The sequence below is a fragment of the Hippopotamus amphibius genome, chromosome 17 (assembly GCF_030028045.1).
Source record: "Hippopotamus amphibius kiboko isolate mHipAmp2 chromosome 17, mHipAmp2.hap2, whole genome shotgun sequence".
Lineage (NCBI taxonomy): Eukaryota > Metazoa > Chordata > Mammalia > Artiodactyla > Hippopotamidae > Hippopotamus > Hippopotamus amphibius.
Genome location: NC_080202.1, coordinates 8,842,927 through 8,862,138, shown reverse-complemented (window position 1 = coordinate 8,862,138; position 19,212 = coordinate 8,842,927). Strand labels below are relative to the sequence as shown.

The 19,212-nt window shown below is 57.9% G+C and overlaps 4 protein-coding genes across 6 annotated transcripts; all 4 read left to right on the top strand.

Moving 5' to 3' along the window:
* Nucleotides 1-1,516: 1,516 nt before the first annotated feature.
* SPEM2 (SPEM family member 2) lies at nucleotides 1,517-3,283 on the top strand. Its single transcript, XM_057714091.1, has 3 exons — nucleotides 1,517-1,657; nucleotides 1,813-1,870; nucleotides 2,004-3,283. Exons 1-3 carry the CDS (start codon nucleotides 1,520-1,522, stop codon nucleotides 3,281-3,283), a joined length of 1,476 nt encoding a protein of 491 aa, XP_057570074.1. The 5' UTR covers nucleotides 1,517-1,519.
* Nucleotides 3,284-4,054: 771 nt separating this feature from the next.
* On the top strand, nucleotides 4,055-7,828 carry SPEM3 (SPEM family member 3). The gene is given in 5 exon segments (XM_057715748.1): nucleotides 4,055-4,192; nucleotides 4,341-4,398; nucleotides 4,517-6,367; nucleotides 6,440-7,791; nucleotides 7,793-7,828. Coding segments are annotated over 5 exon segments (3,435 nt in total).
* A 1,904-nt stretch (nucleotides 7,829-9,732) lies between these two features.
* On the top strand, nucleotides 9,733-11,862 carry TMEM102 (transmembrane protein 102). Its single transcript, XM_057716322.1, has 3 exons — nucleotides 9,733-9,866; nucleotides 10,190-10,423; nucleotides 10,523-11,862. The coding sequence occupies exons 2-3, from the start codon at nucleotides 10,210-10,212 to the stop codon at nucleotides 11,848-11,850; spliced, it is 1,542 nt and encodes a 513-aa protein (XP_057572305.1). The 5' UTR covers nucleotides 9,733-9,866; nucleotides 10,190-10,209; the 3' UTR covers nucleotides 11,851-11,862.
* FGF11 (fibroblast growth factor 11) lies at nucleotides 10,694-19,182 on the top strand. 3 transcript variants are annotated; one of them, XM_057716325.1, is made up of 6 exons: nucleotides 10,714-10,761; nucleotides 12,571-14,170; nucleotides 15,826-15,936; nucleotides 16,150-16,253; nucleotides 16,938-17,052; nucleotides 17,326-19,182. In XM_057716325.1, exons 2-6 carry the CDS (start codon nucleotides 13,978-13,980, stop codon nucleotides 17,394-17,396), a joined length of 594 nt encoding a protein of 197 aa, XP_057572308.1. In that variant the 5' UTR covers nucleotides 10,714-10,761; nucleotides 12,571-13,977; the 3' UTR covers nucleotides 17,397-19,182. The 3 variants fall into 3 exon arrangements, with proteins under 3 accessions (XP_057572309.1, XP_057572308.1, XP_057572307.1); XM_057716324.1 differs by having other exon boundaries at nucleotides 16,854-17,052; XM_057716326.1 differs by lacking the exon at nucleotides 12,571-14,170 and having other exon boundaries at nucleotides 10,694-10,761; nucleotides 16,854-17,052.
* Nucleotides 19,183-19,212: the final 30 nt, after the last annotated feature.

Genomic DNA, 19,212 nt, shown 5'->3' with positions numbered 1-19,212 from the left:
GACTGAGGCTCAGAGAGGCCAACTGAGCCATGGTCACATGGACAGCAAAGATCAAGCTCATGGCCTCAGATGCTCTGTCCCCCTGCTCCCACAGGGAGATGCCCATTGCTACTGAGTCAGCCTGGCCCATCAGAGTCTCCCGCTTTTCTCTGTTTCCCATGTGAACTCATCAGAGCATTCCATCCACTGGACAGCAGGGAAACCCAGGCCCTACCTGCTTCTAGACAGTTGGGACCACACACACGCACACAACTTGGAAACAAGGAGCCAGGCTGAAGGACTAGACCTCACCTTCCATACCAGATGGGTTCCTGGAATGTGAGCAGATAGGCCTTTAGTGAATCACCCTGCCTCTTTGTTCATTTTCAATTGACTAATGTTATTGATCATTTTAAGCTGATTCCAGCTTAAGTGAGCCTATACTGAGCACCCACTATGTGTTTGGAGGCTTGATGGGAAATGCCCACTGGCTGTTCCTATTTATTTATTTATTTATTTATTTATTTATATTTGGCCGCTTAGCGTGGTTTGCGGGGTCTCAGTTCCCTGACCAGGGATTGAACCTGGGCCCTCTGCAATGAAAGTGTGGTGTCCTAACCACTAGACCACCAGGGAATTCCCTGTTCCTCTATTTCTGCTGAGTTGTTCATTTTGCAAACAAAATGACTTGAGGTCCCCCAGCACCACTTTCACAGACCCAAACAATGAACCCGGTTTAAACTGTAGACTCCTTTTGTCATATCAACGATTACGTCTATTTCGTGCTTTGTGAATTTCACATGGTTTTCTTAAGATGCCAGCTAACCGTTTTTCAACTTGGAGGGGTGGCTCAAGGGGAGAGCAGTTGGTTAGGAAGGAGAGAAACCATGGTTGGGGGTGGTCTCTGGCAAAGGTGGCAACCCCTTGCTCTGAAGTGAAGGGACGAGTGGGCTCAGTGATCACCAACACCTAAGGCTGCGATCCCTGGCCAGGAAGGGGTGGGTGTGGTGGGTGCTAGAGGGGTTATGAGAAATGGGCAGAACAGGGAAGAAATGGTGCAGTGGGGCAACCCCAGAGGGGACTCTTACTGTCACCCATCCATCTAGTCACCCTCGCTGCTGGCCCTACGCAGGCATGGGTGAGGAGTCCCAATAGGCTACTGAAGCTGCCATAATGTCTTGAACAAGGAAATAGAGGAAATCCTTTATGCGTGATTCTGTCCCGGTGAAGTCTGTCTCCCCACTGTAGCAACTATGTTTTCAAATCGAGGTAAGCAAGCCCCCATGAAGACAGAAAGGCAGACTGAACTCTGGGGGCTGAGTTCCAGTTAGCAGGAGCTGAGGGCAGAGATGGTCCCGTAAAGGGCCGGCTGAGTGGATGAAAGATTTGCCGCCTCCACATTGTGACTCCCTGCAACATGCCTCATTGTGACCGCGTTTCCTCACCTGTTGGTAGGTGTCCCAAGGTCCCAGCATGAGTGCAGGGTGGGTCAGGGCCGGTGGGGGGGGGGTGGCCCAGGTGGCCCTAGGACCCCCCCTCCATGGAAAACCAGCTCTGGTATGACAACCTGGGGTGCTGCAATCAATACCAAGAGAGTACCCAGGATACGGAGGGCTTCCTACTCCTGCTGCTGGGCCTTGTCATCCTTGTCAACATTGGGATCAACGTGGCGACTATGGTCAGTGATGGTTGGGGACCGGTCGTGGGGTGAAGAGGGCTGAGGGCGAGAGCCAGCTGCAGCCTGCACCTCCGCCTGCAGGACGGTCTTGGCTGGGAGGGGGGTGAGGGTAGAGAGCCTGGCCTTCATTCTCACCCACCCCACCCCACCCCCAGATGTGGCATGGGCTCCAGAATGCCTTAGACAAGGCCGTCTATTGGATTAATCAGAAAAGTAAGTATGGAAGACAGGTAGGTGGCACCCTGCCCCTGCCACTCCCAAGGCCCTAGAAACCCAGGCCCCAGTGTTCCCAGCCCTGAACCCTTCAGACAGTTGCCCTGCACTCACGGACTCTCGCCTCCCACAGATGAAATCTCGCAGGCTTGTGAAAGTTCCCCCAAATATCCTCCAGCCAAGGCCCAAGACGTCCACATCCACTGCACCCTGGACCCTGTAGATGTGAAAATGGCCCGGCCCACTTGCTGCTCCTCTTCCTCCTCCCATCATCTCCGCAACCGGAGCCGCAGCCCCTGCCACCCCCGCCGCCACAGTCGAAGCCGTGGCCGCCCCTGCAGCCACCAGCAGAGGCCAAAGAACCGCAGACGATTCCCCTACAGCCGCTCATTCTTCCGGAGGCCACATCGCAGCCACAAGATGTCACCGCTGTGGCCGATGCCCTCCTTTGATCAGCAGGACTTGGACTCCTACCTGGAGGAGGAGGATGACCTTTCCTTCCCACATCCCAAGTACCCGCAGGGGGGCTGGGGAGGGTTCTACCAGCGGATGGGCCTGCCCTCCAACGTGGGGCTCTGGGGCCGCCAGGGTGGGATCCTGGCCAGCCTGCCACCACCCTCTATCTACCTGTCACCCGAGCTGCGCCGCATGCCCAAGCGTGTGGAGGCCAAGTCCGAGCTAAGGCTGCAGTCCTTTGGGCCCCCCTGCTCACCATCCGGCATCTGGGGCACCGTGGAGGCTGACCAGTGGACCTCGTCTCCACCTCCTCCCCGACGGCTGCCCCCTAACCCCTCGTGGGTCCCTGGGGGGCACAGCACTTACCCCTCAAGGGGCCAGCTCCTGTATGACTCCTGGGATCAGCGGCGGCGTGGTCTGGAGGGTTCTGAGCCTGTATCCGCTCTGGTGCCCCGGGGCTCCCGGCCCAAAGCCCCGGAGCACTGCTCCCCACAGGCCCACCGACGGAGCCTCCCCAGCCACGCTCACAGTCAACCCAACCGCAGCCCCTACCCCTCCACGGGACACTTGAACTGCTCCCGGGATGCCCACGAGGTACGGCGCCGGGCGGCCGAATGGGCCGAGACCCTGCCCCCTCGGCACCCTCTGACCACCTCTGCCTCCCTCACCCTGCTGGGCGAGGCCTCATACCAGCGGGCCCCGGCCCCCAGTTCAGCCCTGCTCCTCCGCTGCTCCCAGCCCCTGCCCGACGTCCAGGCCACTGAGCACCCCCCACCCCCGTCCACCTTCATGCCACTCAGCCGGAACCCAGGGGGCAATGCCAGCTACCAGGTGTATGACAGCCTGGAGCTGAAGCGGCAAGTGCAGGAGAGCAGAGCTCGGGCCAGCTCACTGCCACCTTCCACCTCGGCCTCCAGGCCCTCTCTGCACAGGAGCTGGGCAGGGAAAATAAACTGAAGTGGCAGCAAAGGTGGGTGGTGAGGGGCAGGGCATGGAGAAAGGAATAAACAGCAGAGTCCAGGAAACACGGGTGGTCCGTGGCTTGGAAGCGCAGCTCCTTCTGCCAACCTGGGTCCCTGCCCTTGGCTTCCTCCAATGAGAAGCCAGCGTCCCCTTCTTGGCCTGAGGATCCCCTTGGTTTAGTGGCCACAGTCCTGCCAGCAGGCCCCTCCTGGTCCTGTACCATGCACTAAGTAAATCTGCAGCTGCAGACTCCAAACCACTGGTCTCTGGGCACCTACTCTGTGTCTCAGCTGTCCCTGCCCCAAAGAGCTCATCCAAGAAGCGACCTCCAAACCGGGAGGTTCCACAGCTAGGCATGTCCAGGTCCACGCACAGTGAAGGGCATGAGGAAGGCCAAGGCTGTGGACTCCAGCCAGGCCTTCCCCAGGGCTCTGAGGCCAAGGTTTTCCTAGTCTCAGGAGTGGTCAAGGTGATGGAATGTGTTGTTTAAACGAGTGAGTCAGCGGGCAGTGAGGGCATGAGTGACCACGCGAGGGGACATGTGCTGGCCTCGGGCCCTGTTTGACTGTCCAGGCTCGGCTTACCTGAGCCTGGTTACCAGGGAATGCTACCCTGGTCCCTCCTTTTCCTCCCCCTCCCTCATTGTGATCCCAGCCACCTGCCCCATTGTGACCCAGTTCTTCTCCCCCTCCCCAACCAGAGGAGTCTGGCTCCTGGTGAGTATGTGGAGGCCAGGGGGCCCAGGTAGTCCTGGGACCCCCGGCCATGGGTGAGCGAACCCACCACGGAGCCCAAGCGTGCTCTGGCACCAACCCCAGGAAGTGCCAGGACCTAGGAGACTCGATTCTTCTGATCCTGGGCAGCTTCATCTTGCTCAACGTGGGGATCAACGTGGTGACTCTGGTCAGGGCAGGAGCTGGGCGGCGGGGCTGGGGGAGGCCTGGCGTCTTGAAGGGGCTGAGGTGGGAGGGCTGCTGGGGTGTGGCCAGGCAAGGGTTGGACCTCAGGGCTCACCCTGCTCCCGGACTCTCCCCTCCCCCACTTCCCTCAGCTCTGGAGGCATCTGAAGAGCTCCTTGCGGACTCTTTTCCATCATTTTTTCCCCAAAGGTGAGTGGGCCCCCGTGTGGGCTCAGGGGATGTGGGCCTGTCCCCTTTCTTCTATCCCTGTCCCAATGTTCAGTCCCTGGGGAACCCAGGCCTCGTCCCATCTCGCCTTTCCCCGCAGACAAGCAATCCAGCTGTGCAGGCAGCCACGCCCTGTGCTCAAGAGCCTCTTCCCGCTTCCACCGTCGCCCAAGCTTCCTGCTTGGGCACCCACACCACCTTGATTCCTGGATACCAGACATGAACGATGAGAAGGCTTCTAAGCGCTGCTGGATGCCGCCTCAGTGTGGACACGTGGGGGCGCCCATGGCGGCTCCAGGGGAACTGTGGAAGGAGGGGATAATGGGAGCTGGGGAGGCCCCTCAGGTCACATGCCTCAAGACCCAAGGCACCTTTTACCTCAGGCAAGAGACATCTTCCAAGTTCCGCAGGATGAGCAAGGTGGACATGGTTCCACTCCGCCTGCCCCAAGAGAGCAAGACTAAGACCCCAGACTGTGACACAGCCCAGGCCCAGGCCCAAGCCCCGGTCCAGACCCGCTCCCCGGTCCAGCCCCCTGGACACGCTCCTGCCAAGGCCCAGACCTTCTCCTCAGCCCACCCTACTGTGCACACCCCACCCCAGGCCCAGACCTGCTCCCCAGGCCACCCCCATGAGCACACTCCCGCCCAGGCCCAGGCCTTCTCCCCAGCGCATCCCGCTGGGCACACTCCTGCCAAGGCCCAGACCTTCTCCTCAAGCCACCCCCCTGAGCACACCACCCCCCAGGCCCAGACCCCCTTCCCAGCCCTCACCTCTGAGCACACCCCAGCCCAGGCCCAAGCCCAGGCCCCTTCACAGGCCTCAGCCCAGTCCCTGGGCCACACCCCTGCCTGTACCCTGACCCATGCTCTTCTAACCTATACCCATGGCCACACTCTGGTCCCTCCCCCAACTTCTGCCTCAGTTCCTCCTCCAACTTCTGCCCCTGCTACTACTCCTGCCCCAGCCCCTACACCAGCACCTGTCCCGACCTCTACCACAACCCCTGTCCCAGCACTGGTCATGGCCCTGACGACCACTCCAGTCCCTTCCACCACCCCTACCTCCGTCTTAGCTTCTATTCCCTCTACCTTGTCTGCCTTCAGCCAAGGCCTCTCCACCGGCCATGTGGTCTATGATGCCCGCAGGGTAAAGCAGGAATTATTCCATGTGTGTCCCCCTCAGAACTCTGGGTATTCCAGAAAGGACTTGGGTACCCTCTCCAGGCCCCAAGAGGGTCATGGGCTGGTGAGCTCTGGTACAGCTGAGAAAACATCGAACCAATGTAGTGGGGACAGTGCCAAGCCCTCCACAGGATCCATATTGGGTTATCTGGAGTTGGGGAATATGGAATGGAAGATCTCAAATGATGCCAAAGATGAACTGGTACAGTCCAAGACCTTCCCTTACTGCAGCTTCCATCCTTGCAGTTCTGAGAAGAGAAACACAGACTCCCAGACTCCAGTCTACCCCAAATTCCTGGTATACTCCAAGAATGCTGCACCTTCTCAGCCTTGCTTCCATTCTCCAACCAGTGCCCAGAGCTCACCATGCACTGTGCCTTCACCATGCATGCTTTCTCTGCCTCTTGTTTCTCCCAGATCCTTTATCCTTCATCAACACAGCAACCACCAGAAGCCTTCCACCTTTCCCGTGGCCTCCAATTCTCCTCAGCCTGTCCTCTCTTCCCAGGGACCCATCCCTCCCCAATTCTCCACTACTTCTCAGACCCCAAACCAGCCCCAACCCGCTGAACTTCATGAGAGTCTAGGCCTCAACCAAGACTCTGGCCTCCAAAGGACTCCAGGCCCTTCAAAAGACTCTAGAGTTTCTAGAAATCCAGGCCTTACCCAAGACCCAGGCGTCCACAAGAACCCAGGCCTTACCCAAGACCCAGGCGTCCACAAGAACCCAGGCCTTACCCAAGACCCAGGCGTCCACAAGAACCCAGGCCTTACCCAAGACCCAGGCGTCCACAAGAACCCAGGCCTTACCCAAGACCCAGGCCTCCACAAGAACCTAGGCCTTACCCAAGACACTAATCTCTGTAAGAATTCAAGTCTTTCCCAAGACTCTGACCTTCAGAAGAATCCAGTCATTACCCAACATGCTGGCCCCCAAAAGAACTTAGGTTCTACTCAAGATAGAAGTTTCTTTAGAAACCCATATCTCACCCAACCCTCTGGTCTCCACAAGAACATACCATTTCTCCAAACTTCTGACATTCAGAGGAGCTCAGGCTTCATGCATGATTCTGGAATCTGTAAGAATCTAGAACGAAACCAAGAGACTATACTCTACAAAAGTCAAGAATGCTCCCAAAAAACTGGCCTCCATGATATCCCACACCCTTCTCAAGATTCTGGATGTTACAAAAGCACAGGTAATGCCCAAGATCCAGGAGCCTTTAGGAGTCTAGGCTTTACCCACGATTCTGGGCCACAGAAGACTCCATACCTTGCCCAAGACTCTGGAATCAACAAGAGCTCAGGCCTTTCCCAGGAATCTGGTCTCCATAAGAGCCCAGGCCTTGTGCAAACCCCTGGCCTCCATAAGGGCTCAAGCCCTACCCAAGACTCAGGAGACTACAAGAATCCAGGCCTTACCCAAGATTCTGGAGTCTGCAGGAGCCAAGGTCTTACTCGAGATTCTGACCTGCATGAGAATCCAGGCCTCACCCAAGCCACTGGAGTCAAAAGATGTGGCCTTACCCAAGATGCTGGAATTTACAGGAGCTCAGAGCACACCCACAACCCTAACTTCCACAAGTACCCAGGAATTAATCAAGATCCTGTCCGCCATAAGGGCCCGGCACTTACTCAAGACTTTGGCTTCTCCAAGACTCAGGGCCTTACCAAGACATCAGGCCTCCACAAGGACTCACGCCTTATCCCAGATCCTGGCCTCTACAAGAACCCTCTAGGAACTGACTCTGTCCAAGTTTGGGGCCCACATCAGACCCAAAAGTCATTTATATCTGAGGAGGTTCCTCAAAAGGAGGCTGCAGGGCAGCATGTACCATGGACTTCTGTCCCGCCTAGTCAGAACTCCTGCTCTCCCAAGGCCCAGGTGACCTACAATGACCTGCAAACCTTCTCAGAGGTACCTGTACTCATCGAGCTGCAGTCATCCTTCCGGCAAGCAGGCAGCCAAGACTGTGTGTACCACCCCATGGATACAGCTCCTCCAGCCTGCCAGAACTATCGCCAGATGTCTATGCCTCCCAAAACTAACTGGAAGCCCTACTGTCCTGGGCCAGGCACCCGGGTAGGGCATGTGGTCTTTGATGCCCGCCAGAGACAGTTCAGAGCTGGCAGGGACAAGTGTGAAGCTCTGTCTCCCAGGCGCCTTTGCCGAGAGACATCCAAGAACTCACCGGAGACCATCAAGGAATGGGGATATCAGTGTGTGATGAGAAACTTGGAAAAAGAGGGGACATATGTGCGTGGGGAATAAAGAGGCAAGAGAAGTGTTCTGTGGTTGTTTGAGGACATCCACCCCAGCCCCATCCCACAGGGCCTGAGGAGGACCTAAGCTATCCCTGCTTTCCCTCCCATCACTTTCTAGCTAAACCCGTTATCCCCAAGGCCCTAGAGCTGCACTCTCCATTACAGTAGCTACTAGCCAAATATGCCTATTAGACTGCAAATTAGTTAAAATTAAGTAAAGTTAAGAATTCTGATCCTCAGGGAGGTCCCTGGAGGTCCAGTGGTTAGGCCTTGGCACTTTCACTGCCGTGGCTAGGGTTCAGTTCCTGGTCAGGGAAGTGAGATCCCACAAGCTGCAAGGCATGGCAAAAAAAAAAAATTCTCTTCCTCAGTCTCATGATCTTCTAAGTGCTCAGTAGCCACACGGAGCTAGTGGCTATTGTACTGGATGGCACAGATTTAGAACATTTCCATCATGATGGAGGATGTTATTGGAGAGCAATGCTTTTGAGTTAAGAGCAACTTTCCTTTCCCTGTCACCTATCCCCAGCATCTTAAAGCTCCCACAGAGCCCAGAGAACTTAGTTCTTTTTAGGGTGGCTCAGAAGCCACAATCTAGGGAGGAAGTAAGATGTAGGGATGGATGCCCAATGCCTGATTTCCCCAGACTGTGAGAAAGAGCCCAGGCCTCAGTTTTCCTGATCTGGTCTCTTGGGTCACGACCAAATGTATGGAAACTTGCCCCCCAATTCTGGGCTGTTTGGAGCTCTTGGTTACTGAGGGAAAAGACCTCTCTTTGTCAGTGACAAGGAACCCCTGAGTTTTAGGCTTCCCAAATTGAGCCTTGGATTCTGAGGGCCCCCTCCTTTACAGACCTCTACTTTTTTCGAGGTGTCTTTACTTAATTTTCTTGCCCATAGATTTAGGCCAAGTTCACTGTGGAGACAGACCCCTGGGAAAAAAGGAATGTAAGAATTCCTGGTCTGGCATGCCTTGGTCTAATCTGTGAGCCTGTCTCTGGTTTCCTACCTTTCTGTCCTATGGTTCTGGCTCCTAGTTTCATCCTGGACTTAAGCTGTGTCCACGATAGCACTGGTCGCTGAAAGCAATTTCCTTCCCCTGATAGTTTTCCATTGCCCTGCCCCAGCCCAGCTGGGAGTTTCCTCTGGACTTCACTTTCAGTCCTTTTAACTCTTCTCTATCCACACATGAGCTGCGAGATTCCAAAGTGTTTTCCGTGCCACCACTCGTGTGTCTGAGGTGGGCATCACTAATATGTCCTTCCCCTGAGTCAGATGTCCATTCCTGGGTCGCTACCTATGTGTTCTTGTCCAGCATTACCACCACCGACTCCAAGGAGATACATCCCAGCTGGGGAGCCCCTTTCCAACACCTCTCTGGCTCGGCTCTGACCTTGGACAAGTCACGTGCAACCTTTCTAGGCTTGCAGTCTCATCTCTAAAATGAGGTTATATTTGCATGCAACAACCCTTCTAGATTTAAGTGACCAGGGCTCCTCTACTTCCACATGGGATAGAGACCCCTATTTCTCCCCAGGCCCTAGGCTAGCTCCCCCATCGTTGTTTGCTATTCAGATGCATTCTATTACACCTCTGCTCTCACCCCAAGGAATGTTTGTGTGCAGTTGACCTGGCCTTGGAAAAACACAGAATAGTTTATCTCCATAGAAACTACAACTTCCATCAGGCACTACTTCAACGGAACAGGAAAGGATGTGGGGGCGTGGCCCCAACGCCTTGGTAGCTTGGAAGACAAACTACAACTCCCAGGATAGCCCCGAGATCTCTGCAGAGCGAAAGGAGTGACTGTAACTCTGGAGTCCGGGCGGTCCGGAACCACCCCGAGAGCCTCCATAAAGGGGCGTGGTTGTAATTTAGGGGCGTGGCCTTGTGGGCAGCAGGAAGAAGTTACCTGTTGAATCTTCCTATCCATTTTCTTCCCAGCCCTTGCAGCTACCCCTAAGAGGGAAGCCGCAAACCACTAGCCTCTTCCGAAAAAGAGGTAAGGAGAGGTAGACAAGGGGCGGGGAAGGAGACTGGCTATAACATTCCGTAGGAGGGGCCAAACAGCTACTTTTTACCTGCTGAGTCAGGTGAACCGGTCCTTGGGGGGTGGGGACCAGCATATGAGAAAAGGGCAAGGACGGAGGAGGTGTTTATTTGTTCGCTTTCAAGACTAAATTTAGAGCCCTTCATCTGCAGACCTATTGGCGGACTGTGTCTTGGGCACCCTCTTGGCCTCGGAAAGAGAAAAGAGCGGGGGCCAGTTTTCCGCAGCAAAAGGAACAACCGGTCTGGGTTTCCTCCCGTCTGTGTATTTCCTAGCCCCCAAACGATAGAGCCACATGGCTTCCACGGTATGGGGGAGTGCTCCCTGGTGGGGGCCACCGCCCCCAGCCCCAGCCCGGCCGCTCACAGACATCGACTTCTGCTCTGGGGCGCAGCTGCAAGAACTAACCCAGCTGATCCAGGAGCTGGGTGTGCAGGAGAGCTGGAGTGACGGGCCCAAGCCGGGACCAGATCTCCTCCAGGCCAAGGACTTTGTTTTCTCTTTGCTTGGTAAGTAACCCTCCCAGCCTTTGGGAACATGCAGCTCTCAGCTCCGCCTCACCCTGCCCCGGCACTGGATCACGCCTCTCCGATCCCTTCTTTTCTTAGGTCTGGTTCACCGCCGGGACCCTCGCTTTCCTCCCCAGGCAGAGCTCTTGCTGCTTCGTGGTGGGATTCGGGAGGGCTCCCTGGATCTGGGGCCTGTGCCTCTAGGTCCCTACGCTCGGGGACCTCACTACGACGCCGGCTTCACACTCCTGGTGCCTGTGTTTTCGCTAGATGGCACTGGGCAGGAGCTACAGCTGGATGTGGGATCCCGTTACGCATGGCTCTGCCTCCCAGAGCAGGTACGTGGAACCTCGCTCCGGGAAGCATGGCAGGATTGTCTAGGACCCCCAGTCCCAGGAGGATGTGATTCGATCCACCCAACCGAAAGCAAAGAAAGTCCCAAGGACCCGCAAAGCTCCGTGGATCAGCCACATGGTGATGTCACTGAGCCCGAGGCACACGAGTCTTTGGAAGAATCACCTAGTGATGTTTCAGTGCCAGAGTCGCCTCGGCGCAACGTAACCGATGTTGACTTTCCCTCACCATTGAAAAAAACGAATGGTGACGTCACCAAAGCAGCCGACATCAGCCCAGTGCCACAGCCGTCGGAGGCTCGGGAGGCATGGCCCACATTGTGCCCCGCCCAGGTGGCTGCCTGGTTCTTTGCTTCGCTGGCCGCGGTCGCTGAGTCCCTGTTTCCGGTCCCGGGTGCCCCGCGCTTGGTCCACGCAGCCCGCCACGCGGGGGTCACCACCATCCTCCTGGCTACGCCCGGGCCCCCGCGCCACCTCCTGCTTTTCGACCTGATCCCCGTGGTGTCCGTAGCCGGCTGGCCCCAGGGGGCTCGGAGCCACTTTTGGGCCGGCACGCTGGCCTCGGAGTCGTCTTCCTTCTACCTGGTGCCCGGCGGCGGCGGCGGCGGCACAGAGCGGACGGGCGCCTCCGGCTGGCAGCTCTGCTTCGCCCGCCAGGAGCTGGCGCTCAAGGCGCGCATACCCGCTCCGCTGCTGCAAGCGCACGCGGCGGCCCAGGCGCTGCTGCGCCCGCTGGTGGCCGGGACCCGGGCCGCGGCGCCCTACCTCCTGCGGACGTTGCTCTACTGGGCGTGCGAGCGGCTGCCCGCGCTCTATCTGGCGCGGCCCGAGAATGCGGGCGCCTGCTGCCTCGGGCTCCTGGATGAGTTGGGCCGGGTGCTCGAGGCCGGGACGCTGCCCCACTATTTTCTGAGTGGCCAAAAGCTCCGTGTGGGGGACGGCGCCGCTTCGCTGCTCGGGACTTTGGCCCTGCTTCGCGGGGACCCTGCCGGCGCCCTGCGCGCCGCTGTGGAGGAGGCCAAGGCTGCGCGCAAGGGGGGCGGCTTGGCCGGCGTGGGAGGCGGGGCCCATTAAAGACGCTGTTCCTGCTAACGTGGAAAGTGCTTCTGTTGGCCGGCGGGGTGTGCAGGGGACTCACCTGGGAGACAGGCTGAGCGCCTCGGGCCGAAGAACCCGTTCTAGAAGGCCTCCTTGCCGATTCCTCTCCATCCTCCCACCCTCCTCCTGCCTCACCCTGGCATGGGTCGTTCCATTCCGGCCTCTCCACTTTCCACATCTGTGGCCAGCACCCCTCCCGCTCTGGTGCAGCCTCTGGCAACCATCTCCCGCCAGTTCTTACGGTCTTTTCTCTTAGGAGTCAATAGGGATGGGGGTAATGTATTTGCTGACGAAACGTGGAAAGGAGAGAGGTATGGAGAGCAGGGACTTGACCAGTTTGGCTCACACAAAAGCAGAGATATTAAGGAGGCCGAATTTCACCCCAGGCTACACCTCAGCACCACCGTTATCTCTTCAGTTATTGCCCCCACTCTCCTCATCCAGTTCTGTCCTCCATCCCGCGCAGTAGGGTCTCCTCCATTCTCCATGGAAGGGCGTCCGCCATTCCATCTATCTAAGCCCAACCTCTCCCCCCATCCAGAGTTCCGTTCAGTGGAGTCGCCTCCTCGTCCCTCCTCTGAACCCCGAGACATGCGGCCTTGCCTCGGCTCCACCTGCCTCTAAGACCGTCCCCACTCCCTGCCTCCAAGGAACCCCGGGGTTCCGCCCGCCCAGCTTCACCCCCCTCTTTCCCAGCGTCTCCGCCCCCTGCCCCGCCCCCGGGCCGGCTCTCCGAGGAGGGGGAGCTGCTGTCGCCGCCGCCGCCGCCTCAGCTTCCCACAGCCGCTACCGCTGCCGCCGCTGCCGCCGCTGCGCTTGGTCCAGCCGCCAGGCCCAGTGCTCACTTCGCCGGACCAGGGCGCTCTGCGGAGACACCCTCACTCCATCCTGGGGTCCGGGACGCCTAGCCTGGCGTGGGGGGAAGCTCCGCTTGCGGGGTACAGGGAGGGAGGAGACTGGAACCGGAGCCAGCGCCAGCCGTCGCCGGATCGACAAGACAGGACAGGTTGAGGGGCGTCGGGGAAGGAAGAGGGGGTGTTATAGGCAACCCCGGGGAGGACGAGGGAGCCCTGTCGCAGAAAGCTCTGATGAGCTCTGACTTACAGGGGGTCTGTTCACATTTGGGGACCCGTGACAACGTGGGTGCACTCCTCTTGGGGGGCTGGTTGGATTGGAGGGCGTGGGATCTAAACAGCACCAGCTGTCCCCGAGGAAATTAAGGGGCTGCCAGAAAGAAAAACAAAAAAACCAAAAACCTATGCTCCTTATTCCGAGGTGACAGAGGGCCCTCCAGACAACCACCTGGTGTAACCACTAGGAAGGGCGGATTTGGAGGTGACTTCAAAAGGAGTGGAGGGTAACAAGGTGAGGAAAGGGGCTCAGCAGCTGGAACCCTGTGCCACTAGAAATGGGGGTGACTTGGTAAAAACCGGTATTGTCCAGAGACAGGGTCTGGGAACCTCTTCTTGCTGAACGGCCACAGTCTGGATATTTCAAGACATAGTTTTGGGGGGATTTCAGTGGGGAAAAGTGGGGGATTCTTCACTTAGAGGGTGGCAAAGGAAAAGACACCAAGGCTGGGTTTTTCCCTGACACTGGCAGCACCCCAGCAGGGGTGGGGTGAGCTAAGATCCCCAAAGCTAAGGACCCACACCTTTAAGATTACGAGAGTGGCTTTGGCAGGAGTGCAGGGCCCAGAAATAGGGTGGAAAGGTGCCTGGGGATATTAGAACCACATCTTGAAAAATTTGAGGGTCTTGGCTTTGGGATAGGGTTAGTGGGGGACAGCGACACTGGAGATCAGGGAAGGGGGAAGTTTTCTGTAGGGGGCGAAAGTCGAGGGTGGGGTCAACTGAGAGGTACATAGGCTGCTGGGTCTGGTGAAGCAAAGCTAGCACGAGGCCCAAAGGTGGGAGCTGGTGCCTTGGTTGGGGGTTGTCTAGGGCTTATCCTCAGGTCCTGGGGGTGAGGCGGTGAGTCGGGACCGGAGAGTCAAGAGCATGTCCTGGTGAGCGAGCGGGTTTCTCTGGCGGGGGGGGAGGGGGGGGTGCCCAGCGCGCTCCGGGCGCCTGCCGGTTTGGGGGTGTCTCCTCCCGGGGCGCCATGGCGGCACTGGCCAGTAGCCTGATCCGGCAGAAGCGGGAGGTCCGCGAGCCCGGGGGCAGCCGGCCCGTGTCAGCGCAGCGGCGCGTGTGTCCCCGCGGCACCAAATCCCTTTGCCAGAAGCAGCTCCTCATCCTGCTGTCCAAGGTGCGACTGTGCGGGGGGCGGCCCGCGCGGCCGGACCGCGGCCCGGGTGAGTGGCTGGGGCGGGGTCTCCGGGCCTAGGGGTCTCTCTGCCTGGGAGGTTGAGGCCAGGGACATCGAAGAGCGGGGCCCGATTGAGGGGGGGCTCCCCGAAAGTGAAAGGGGGTGGGCCCGGACCACAAAGTCTCGGCCAGACGATGCCTCAGTTTCCCTTCTCTTCTGCCCATAACCCCGAGTCTCCTTGCTTTCGAGGGCAAGGGAAGGCTTGAGGGGCTAAGCCTGGTGCCCCGAAGCCTGGCAGTTCCCGCTCGCCGCCCCACCCCCAACACAGGAGTCCCCACCCCCCACCGTCCTCCGCCTACGTGCCGGCTCTCGCGATTCTTTCAATCCCGAGCCGAGGGGCCTGGGGGTTCCGGACGCCTGGGTCACCCCGAGGGTTTCTGTGGCTCCGACAGCCCCGCCCCCGCCCCGGTTCTCCCGCTCCTCCGAGCCTTGGCTCGGTTCCTGCTGGCCGAGCTTGCGTGGCTCGGCGCCAATCTCCCCAGCTCTCCCCCGGGTGTCCTTGCAGCTACCTCGCCAGCCCGCCCCTCTGTGCGCCCTCCTCCCGTGACCTGCGCTTCAAGAAAGGAGCTGGGCACCCCCCGTGGCCCCCTACGCGACTCCGAAATCGGGTCCCACGGGCTCAGGGCACCCTTTGCCGCGAGGAACTCAGACACAGTACCCTGCAGGCGACCAGCACCGAGGCTGGGGGTCGTACCACCTACGAGGGGGTACCGGGAAGTCGGCCCGGAGCGAGCGTTGGGGGAGGAGAGTTGTGAGGGTTAGCGTGTGGTCCCCGTCCAGGTGCGACAGGCAGGGAGTCCCTCTGGCCTCGCTCCCGCCCGCTCCCAGCTCCCCTAGGGGGAGACCCCACCCCACCGGCGCCCTTCCCCCGCCGGCGGCCCTCGGCAGTGGTACGGTCCGCAGCCCACCCTTTGAGTGGGACCGGGCCCCCACGTGACTCAGCCTGCCTCGCCAGCTCCCCGGCCCCCTCCCCCATTTCCTTGGTTTGGTACCGAATATCCCCCATCTTAGGCGGGTTACCTGGCTGAAGGGGAGAGGCTGAGCCTCAGGGAGGGCTGGGCCCCCGCGAGCCAGCAGACAGACAGACAGACAGACAGACAGATGGGTCAGTGTCAGACAGGCCGGCGCTGGGCCAAGGCGAGGCCCGCGCCAAGCGAGCGGCAGCCGCAGCAGCAGGTGCTGAGTCAGCGTCAGGCCCAGTCCCACCCCCACTCCTGAGGGGGCGCCCCTACCCTGTGGTCACCTTACTGCCCCTCACATTGGCAAACACACCGCCCCTTAAGCAGCCCTGCCTGTCTCTCTCTGTCCTCTGCCTTTGGATGTATCTCTCCCCTTCCTCTTCCCTCTTCTCCCCTCCCCCCCTTCTGGTTGAGCTGTGGAGTAGGAATTAAGCCTTTAAATAAATTTCAATAGATTAAACTGAAAGCTGGTTAGAGGAAGCAGAAGGGACCCGCACCCCAGCTTCCTCTGGAGTCAAAAAGATGTGGGAGAGAGCTTGCTTGGAGGGTCATCAAGCTGGGGCCCTGGGACCCTCTTCCTTCCCTCCATTCTCCTTTCCTTCTCTCTTTTGAGCCCGCCAAGTGTAGGAATGTTTCTGGAAACAGAGATGTCATGTTCCAAGATGAATGTCTCTCTCTCCAGAGCCTCAGCTCAAAGGCATCGTCACCAAACTGTTCTGCCGCCAGGGTTTCTACCTCCAGGCGAATCCCGACGGGAGCATCCAGGGCACCCCAGAGGACACCAGCTCTTTCAGTGAGAGGGGAAGCCAGCTGCTGGGTGGGAAGGGGGAGAGCGGGCATAGGAGATGACAATCTTATTGCCACTTCAGGTTCTGTCATTTTCAGTCTGGCTCTTTGACACCCCACCCCAAGGGAAGAAGTAGAACTGAAACCGGAATGGTGGGGGCGGGGGGCTCAGATAGGGGTTGGAGGCCTGGGTACCGATGCCCCCTTTCTCCACCCCCAGCCCACTTCAACCTGATCCCCGTGGGGCTCCGTGTAGTCACCATCCAGAGCGCCAAGCTGGGTCACTACGTGGCCATGAATGCTGAGGGGCTGCTGTACAGCTCGGTGAGACGAGGTGGGGGGGGTGGCCTGGGGTCTGGGGACTCCCCTAGCTACAGCCTTCCCAACTACAGATATTTTGCAGCTCAGGGCTTCCTCTCCCTTTAGCTCTTGCCAACACCCTGTCCTCACTGCCCACTCCCAAGCACCTCCCCTAGAGTCCCTCCAATCCCTCCTCCTGGAACAGCCACCTAAATACCCCCAGGCTCTTTTTATGTCCAACTCTTTCAACCTTTTATGACCCCTGTGTCTCCTCCTACCTCCTCTAGACCTCATTATTACTCACTTCCCCAGAGTCATTTGGGATATTGGGGAAGGATTCAGGAATTCCTCCAAGCAGGAATTCCCTCCAGGTCCCCTGGATGGTAAGAGGTTGGGAGTAGAGCAGGGAAACAGTATCTTCTTATTCCAGGCCCCCAGAAGTCTAGTTCCCGGCCCTCGGGGGGCCTACGAGACTTCCTCATCCTCCCTGCACTCAGAAGTTGGCTCTCCCAGCCTCAAATGTGTGGATTATATCCTGCCTTGTTCTTCCCAGGGCTCCCTTCTGTCCAGTGATGTGTCTTTTTGTCTCTCTGTGTGTGCCTTTCTGGGTCTTTGTCTCCTCAGCCACATTTCACAGCTGAGTGTCGCTTTAAGGAGTGCGTCTTTGAGAATTACTATGTCCTGTACGCCTCTGCTCTCTATCGCCAGCGCCGTTCTGGCCGGGCCTGGTACCTGGGCCTAGACAAGGAGGGCCGAGTCATGAAGGGAAATCGAGTCAAGAAGACCAAGGCAGCCGCCCACTTTGTGCCCAAGCTCCTGGAGGGTGAGTATGGACCCTCTGGGAAGAGGCAGGTCACGTGGGAGGGTGTTGACCTTGATATGGACATTTAGTGACACATAGCTCCGGGACTATAAGTGTTTTAAGAGGACACATGTTATGACAGGTCAAGCCAGGAAGGCTTTGACCTTAGGGGGTTTGGGAAGCTCTCCTTCTGTGGGTTGGGGTTCCTAGAGGAGGAGTAAAGGGGAAGGGAGCCCTTTCAGAGCCCTCTTGGTGCCTAACTCTCCTTCCTGCTCCTCTCTCTCCCCTTCACAGTGGCCATGTACCGGGAGCCTTCTCTCCACAGTGTCCCTGAGACTTCCCCTTCCAGTCCCCCGGCCCCCTAAAATGTAGTCCCTGGACGGGGAGGCTCCCTGCACTCGCACTGAGCCAGCCACGACCATAGCCTGTCTTCCAGCCCTGCTCCCGGTCCTGCTGACACCCCTGCTGACACACACATGCCCTGAGCAGCCAGGTCCCACCAGGGGCTCTACCCTGAGGGGGCCTAGGGGCCAGCTGTGACTTCCAGGGCTGCTGAGACCCTTAGATCCTTGGGCCCGGGAAGGGGGTCAGAGACGGGGATGTCTGAAGATGGTCCTGGCTGATCACTTCTTTCCTTTCACACTCACACCCTGCAAAAGCCTTTTCCCGAGATGGCGCCAGGGGTTCCCAAACTGACAGAACCAGGGCATAAATCCTCCCCACCAGGGCCTCAGCCAGTTCCTGGAGCCCTTTGCCCTTTTCATTGCCACTGAGCCATAGATTTGTAGGTCCACTGGAGCTCAGGAGTTAGTTTCCTTCTTTCCCTATTCCACTTTCTGCCTTGTTCTGGATGGGTTCTGGAACAGCAGGCGCCCCAGCCAGGGCCATTTCTGCACTCAGGCTCTGTTCTGGGTCCATCAGGCTTTTGTTCTTGACCCAGATGGACCCCTCGTTTCCAAGTAGAGAGAGGCTGGATTTGAGCCCTATCCAGCTGTTGGCCTTGGCCTGAACTGGGACCAGTCTCAGATCACCACAGGTTTAACTTTTTTATCCCAGAGATACCCAGTTCTAGAGCATGGTGTTCTAGACACATATGGAGCCATACTTCCTTCTGAATCTCAGCTCTAGGACATAGACCACGACTTTCAGCCCTTCCCTCTACGATGGAACTGGAGCCTGTATAGCCATATTATTGCTCTAGAGTAAGTTCTAGACCCACCCTCCCGCCTTCTCTAGTGATACCTGTTAAGCATGAGCTCTGGAAAGGACCCAGCTATGATTCACAAAGAACTAAGTTCTGGATGGATCAAGAACCACTTCTTGTTTTCCCTAGATAATTTTCTAAAAATCTTATTCTTCCTATAGAATGCTAACCTTATTTTTACATGCAGTTTCTAGGTCCTGCAACTCAGCTGGGGTCCTGCCAGGGAAATAGAGTCTGAGGAAGGGCAGAGGGGTTTTGGAAGGAATCCCTGGCTCATAGAAGGGCAGCTAGGATGGGGAAGGGGCCAGAACTATGGGACGACTGGACCTGTGCCTGGGTTGGGGGGACATGGACATGTAGGTACCTCGGCAGGAATTCCTTCCAGGTCCCCTTTAAAGCTGAGGTCTTTAGGGTAATGGGTCTAGAATAAAAAAGACAAATGGGAGATAGCCTTGACCCCCCCCCAATGAGGAGACCCCAATTCAGCAATAAGTCCCACCCTTCTCCCCCACAGGTCGGGCCAAGGAGGGTGAGGGCCTCTTGGTCTCTAGATCTTATACACCCCTCCAGCTTCTAACTGAATAGAACTTGCTTTACCTTACAGCTTATAACCTCGGCTGGGTTTTAGGTACCCAAAAAGGGCCCAACTACATTTTTCTGAAAAAATGCAGAGAGTTAGGGGCAGGCCTGGAAAAGATCAGGAGCCCATCAGTGAACTAGGAGGGAGGCTCTGAGTAGCCTCAGACTTGGGCCGGGTAGACTGAGGAGGCCCTAAAGGGAGGGGCTCGGGCTCAGAGACAGGTCACTTCTCCTCAGGCTCTTTCTACTTCTGGCTTATCGCGAGAGGGGTGGCTGCTCCCCTCACCCACACAGATCCCACTCAGGCTCCACCCATCTCCTGGCTCTGCTCCCAGGGGACCGGGTCTCCACTCCATGCTTTCTCAATTAAAGACGATTTATACGACTGACGTGTTGTC

Excerpts from the sequence above, each read along its gene's own strand:
- TMEM102 (XM_057716322.1), top strand. The coding sequence starts at position 10,210 with ATGGCTTCCACGGTATGGGGGAGTGCTCCCTGGTGGGGGCCACCGCCC. Across the intron at positions 10,424-10,522 it reads CTTTGTTTTCTCTTTGCTTG|GTCTGGTTCACCGCCGGGAC; the intron begins GTAAGTAACCCT and ends TTCTTTTCTTAG.
- SPEM2 (XM_057714091.1), top strand. The coding sequence starts at position 1,520 with ATGGAAAACCAGCTCTGGTATGACAACCTGGGGTGCTGCAATCAATAC. Across the intron at positions 1,658-1,812 it reads GGATCAACGTGGCGACTATG|ATGTGGCATGGGCTCCAGAA; the intron begins GTCAGTGATGGT and ends CCCCACCCCCAG. Across the intron at positions 1,871-2,003 it reads CTATTGGATTAATCAGAAAA|ATGAAATCTCGCAGGCTTGT; the intron begins GTAAGTATGGAA and ends CGCCTCCCACAG.
- FGF11 (XM_057716324.1), top strand. The coding sequence starts at position 13,978 with ATGGCGGCACTGGCCAGTAGCCTGATCCGGCAGAAGCGGGAGGTCCGC. Across the intron at positions 16,254-16,853 it reads AGGGGCTGCTGTACAGCTCG|CCACATTTCACAGCTGAGTG; the intron begins GTGAGACGAGGT and ends TTGTCTCCTCAG. Across the intron at positions 17,053-17,325 it reads TGTGCCCAAGCTCCTGGAGG|TGGCCATGTACCGGGAGCCT; the intron begins GTGAGTATGGAC and ends TCCCCTTCACAG.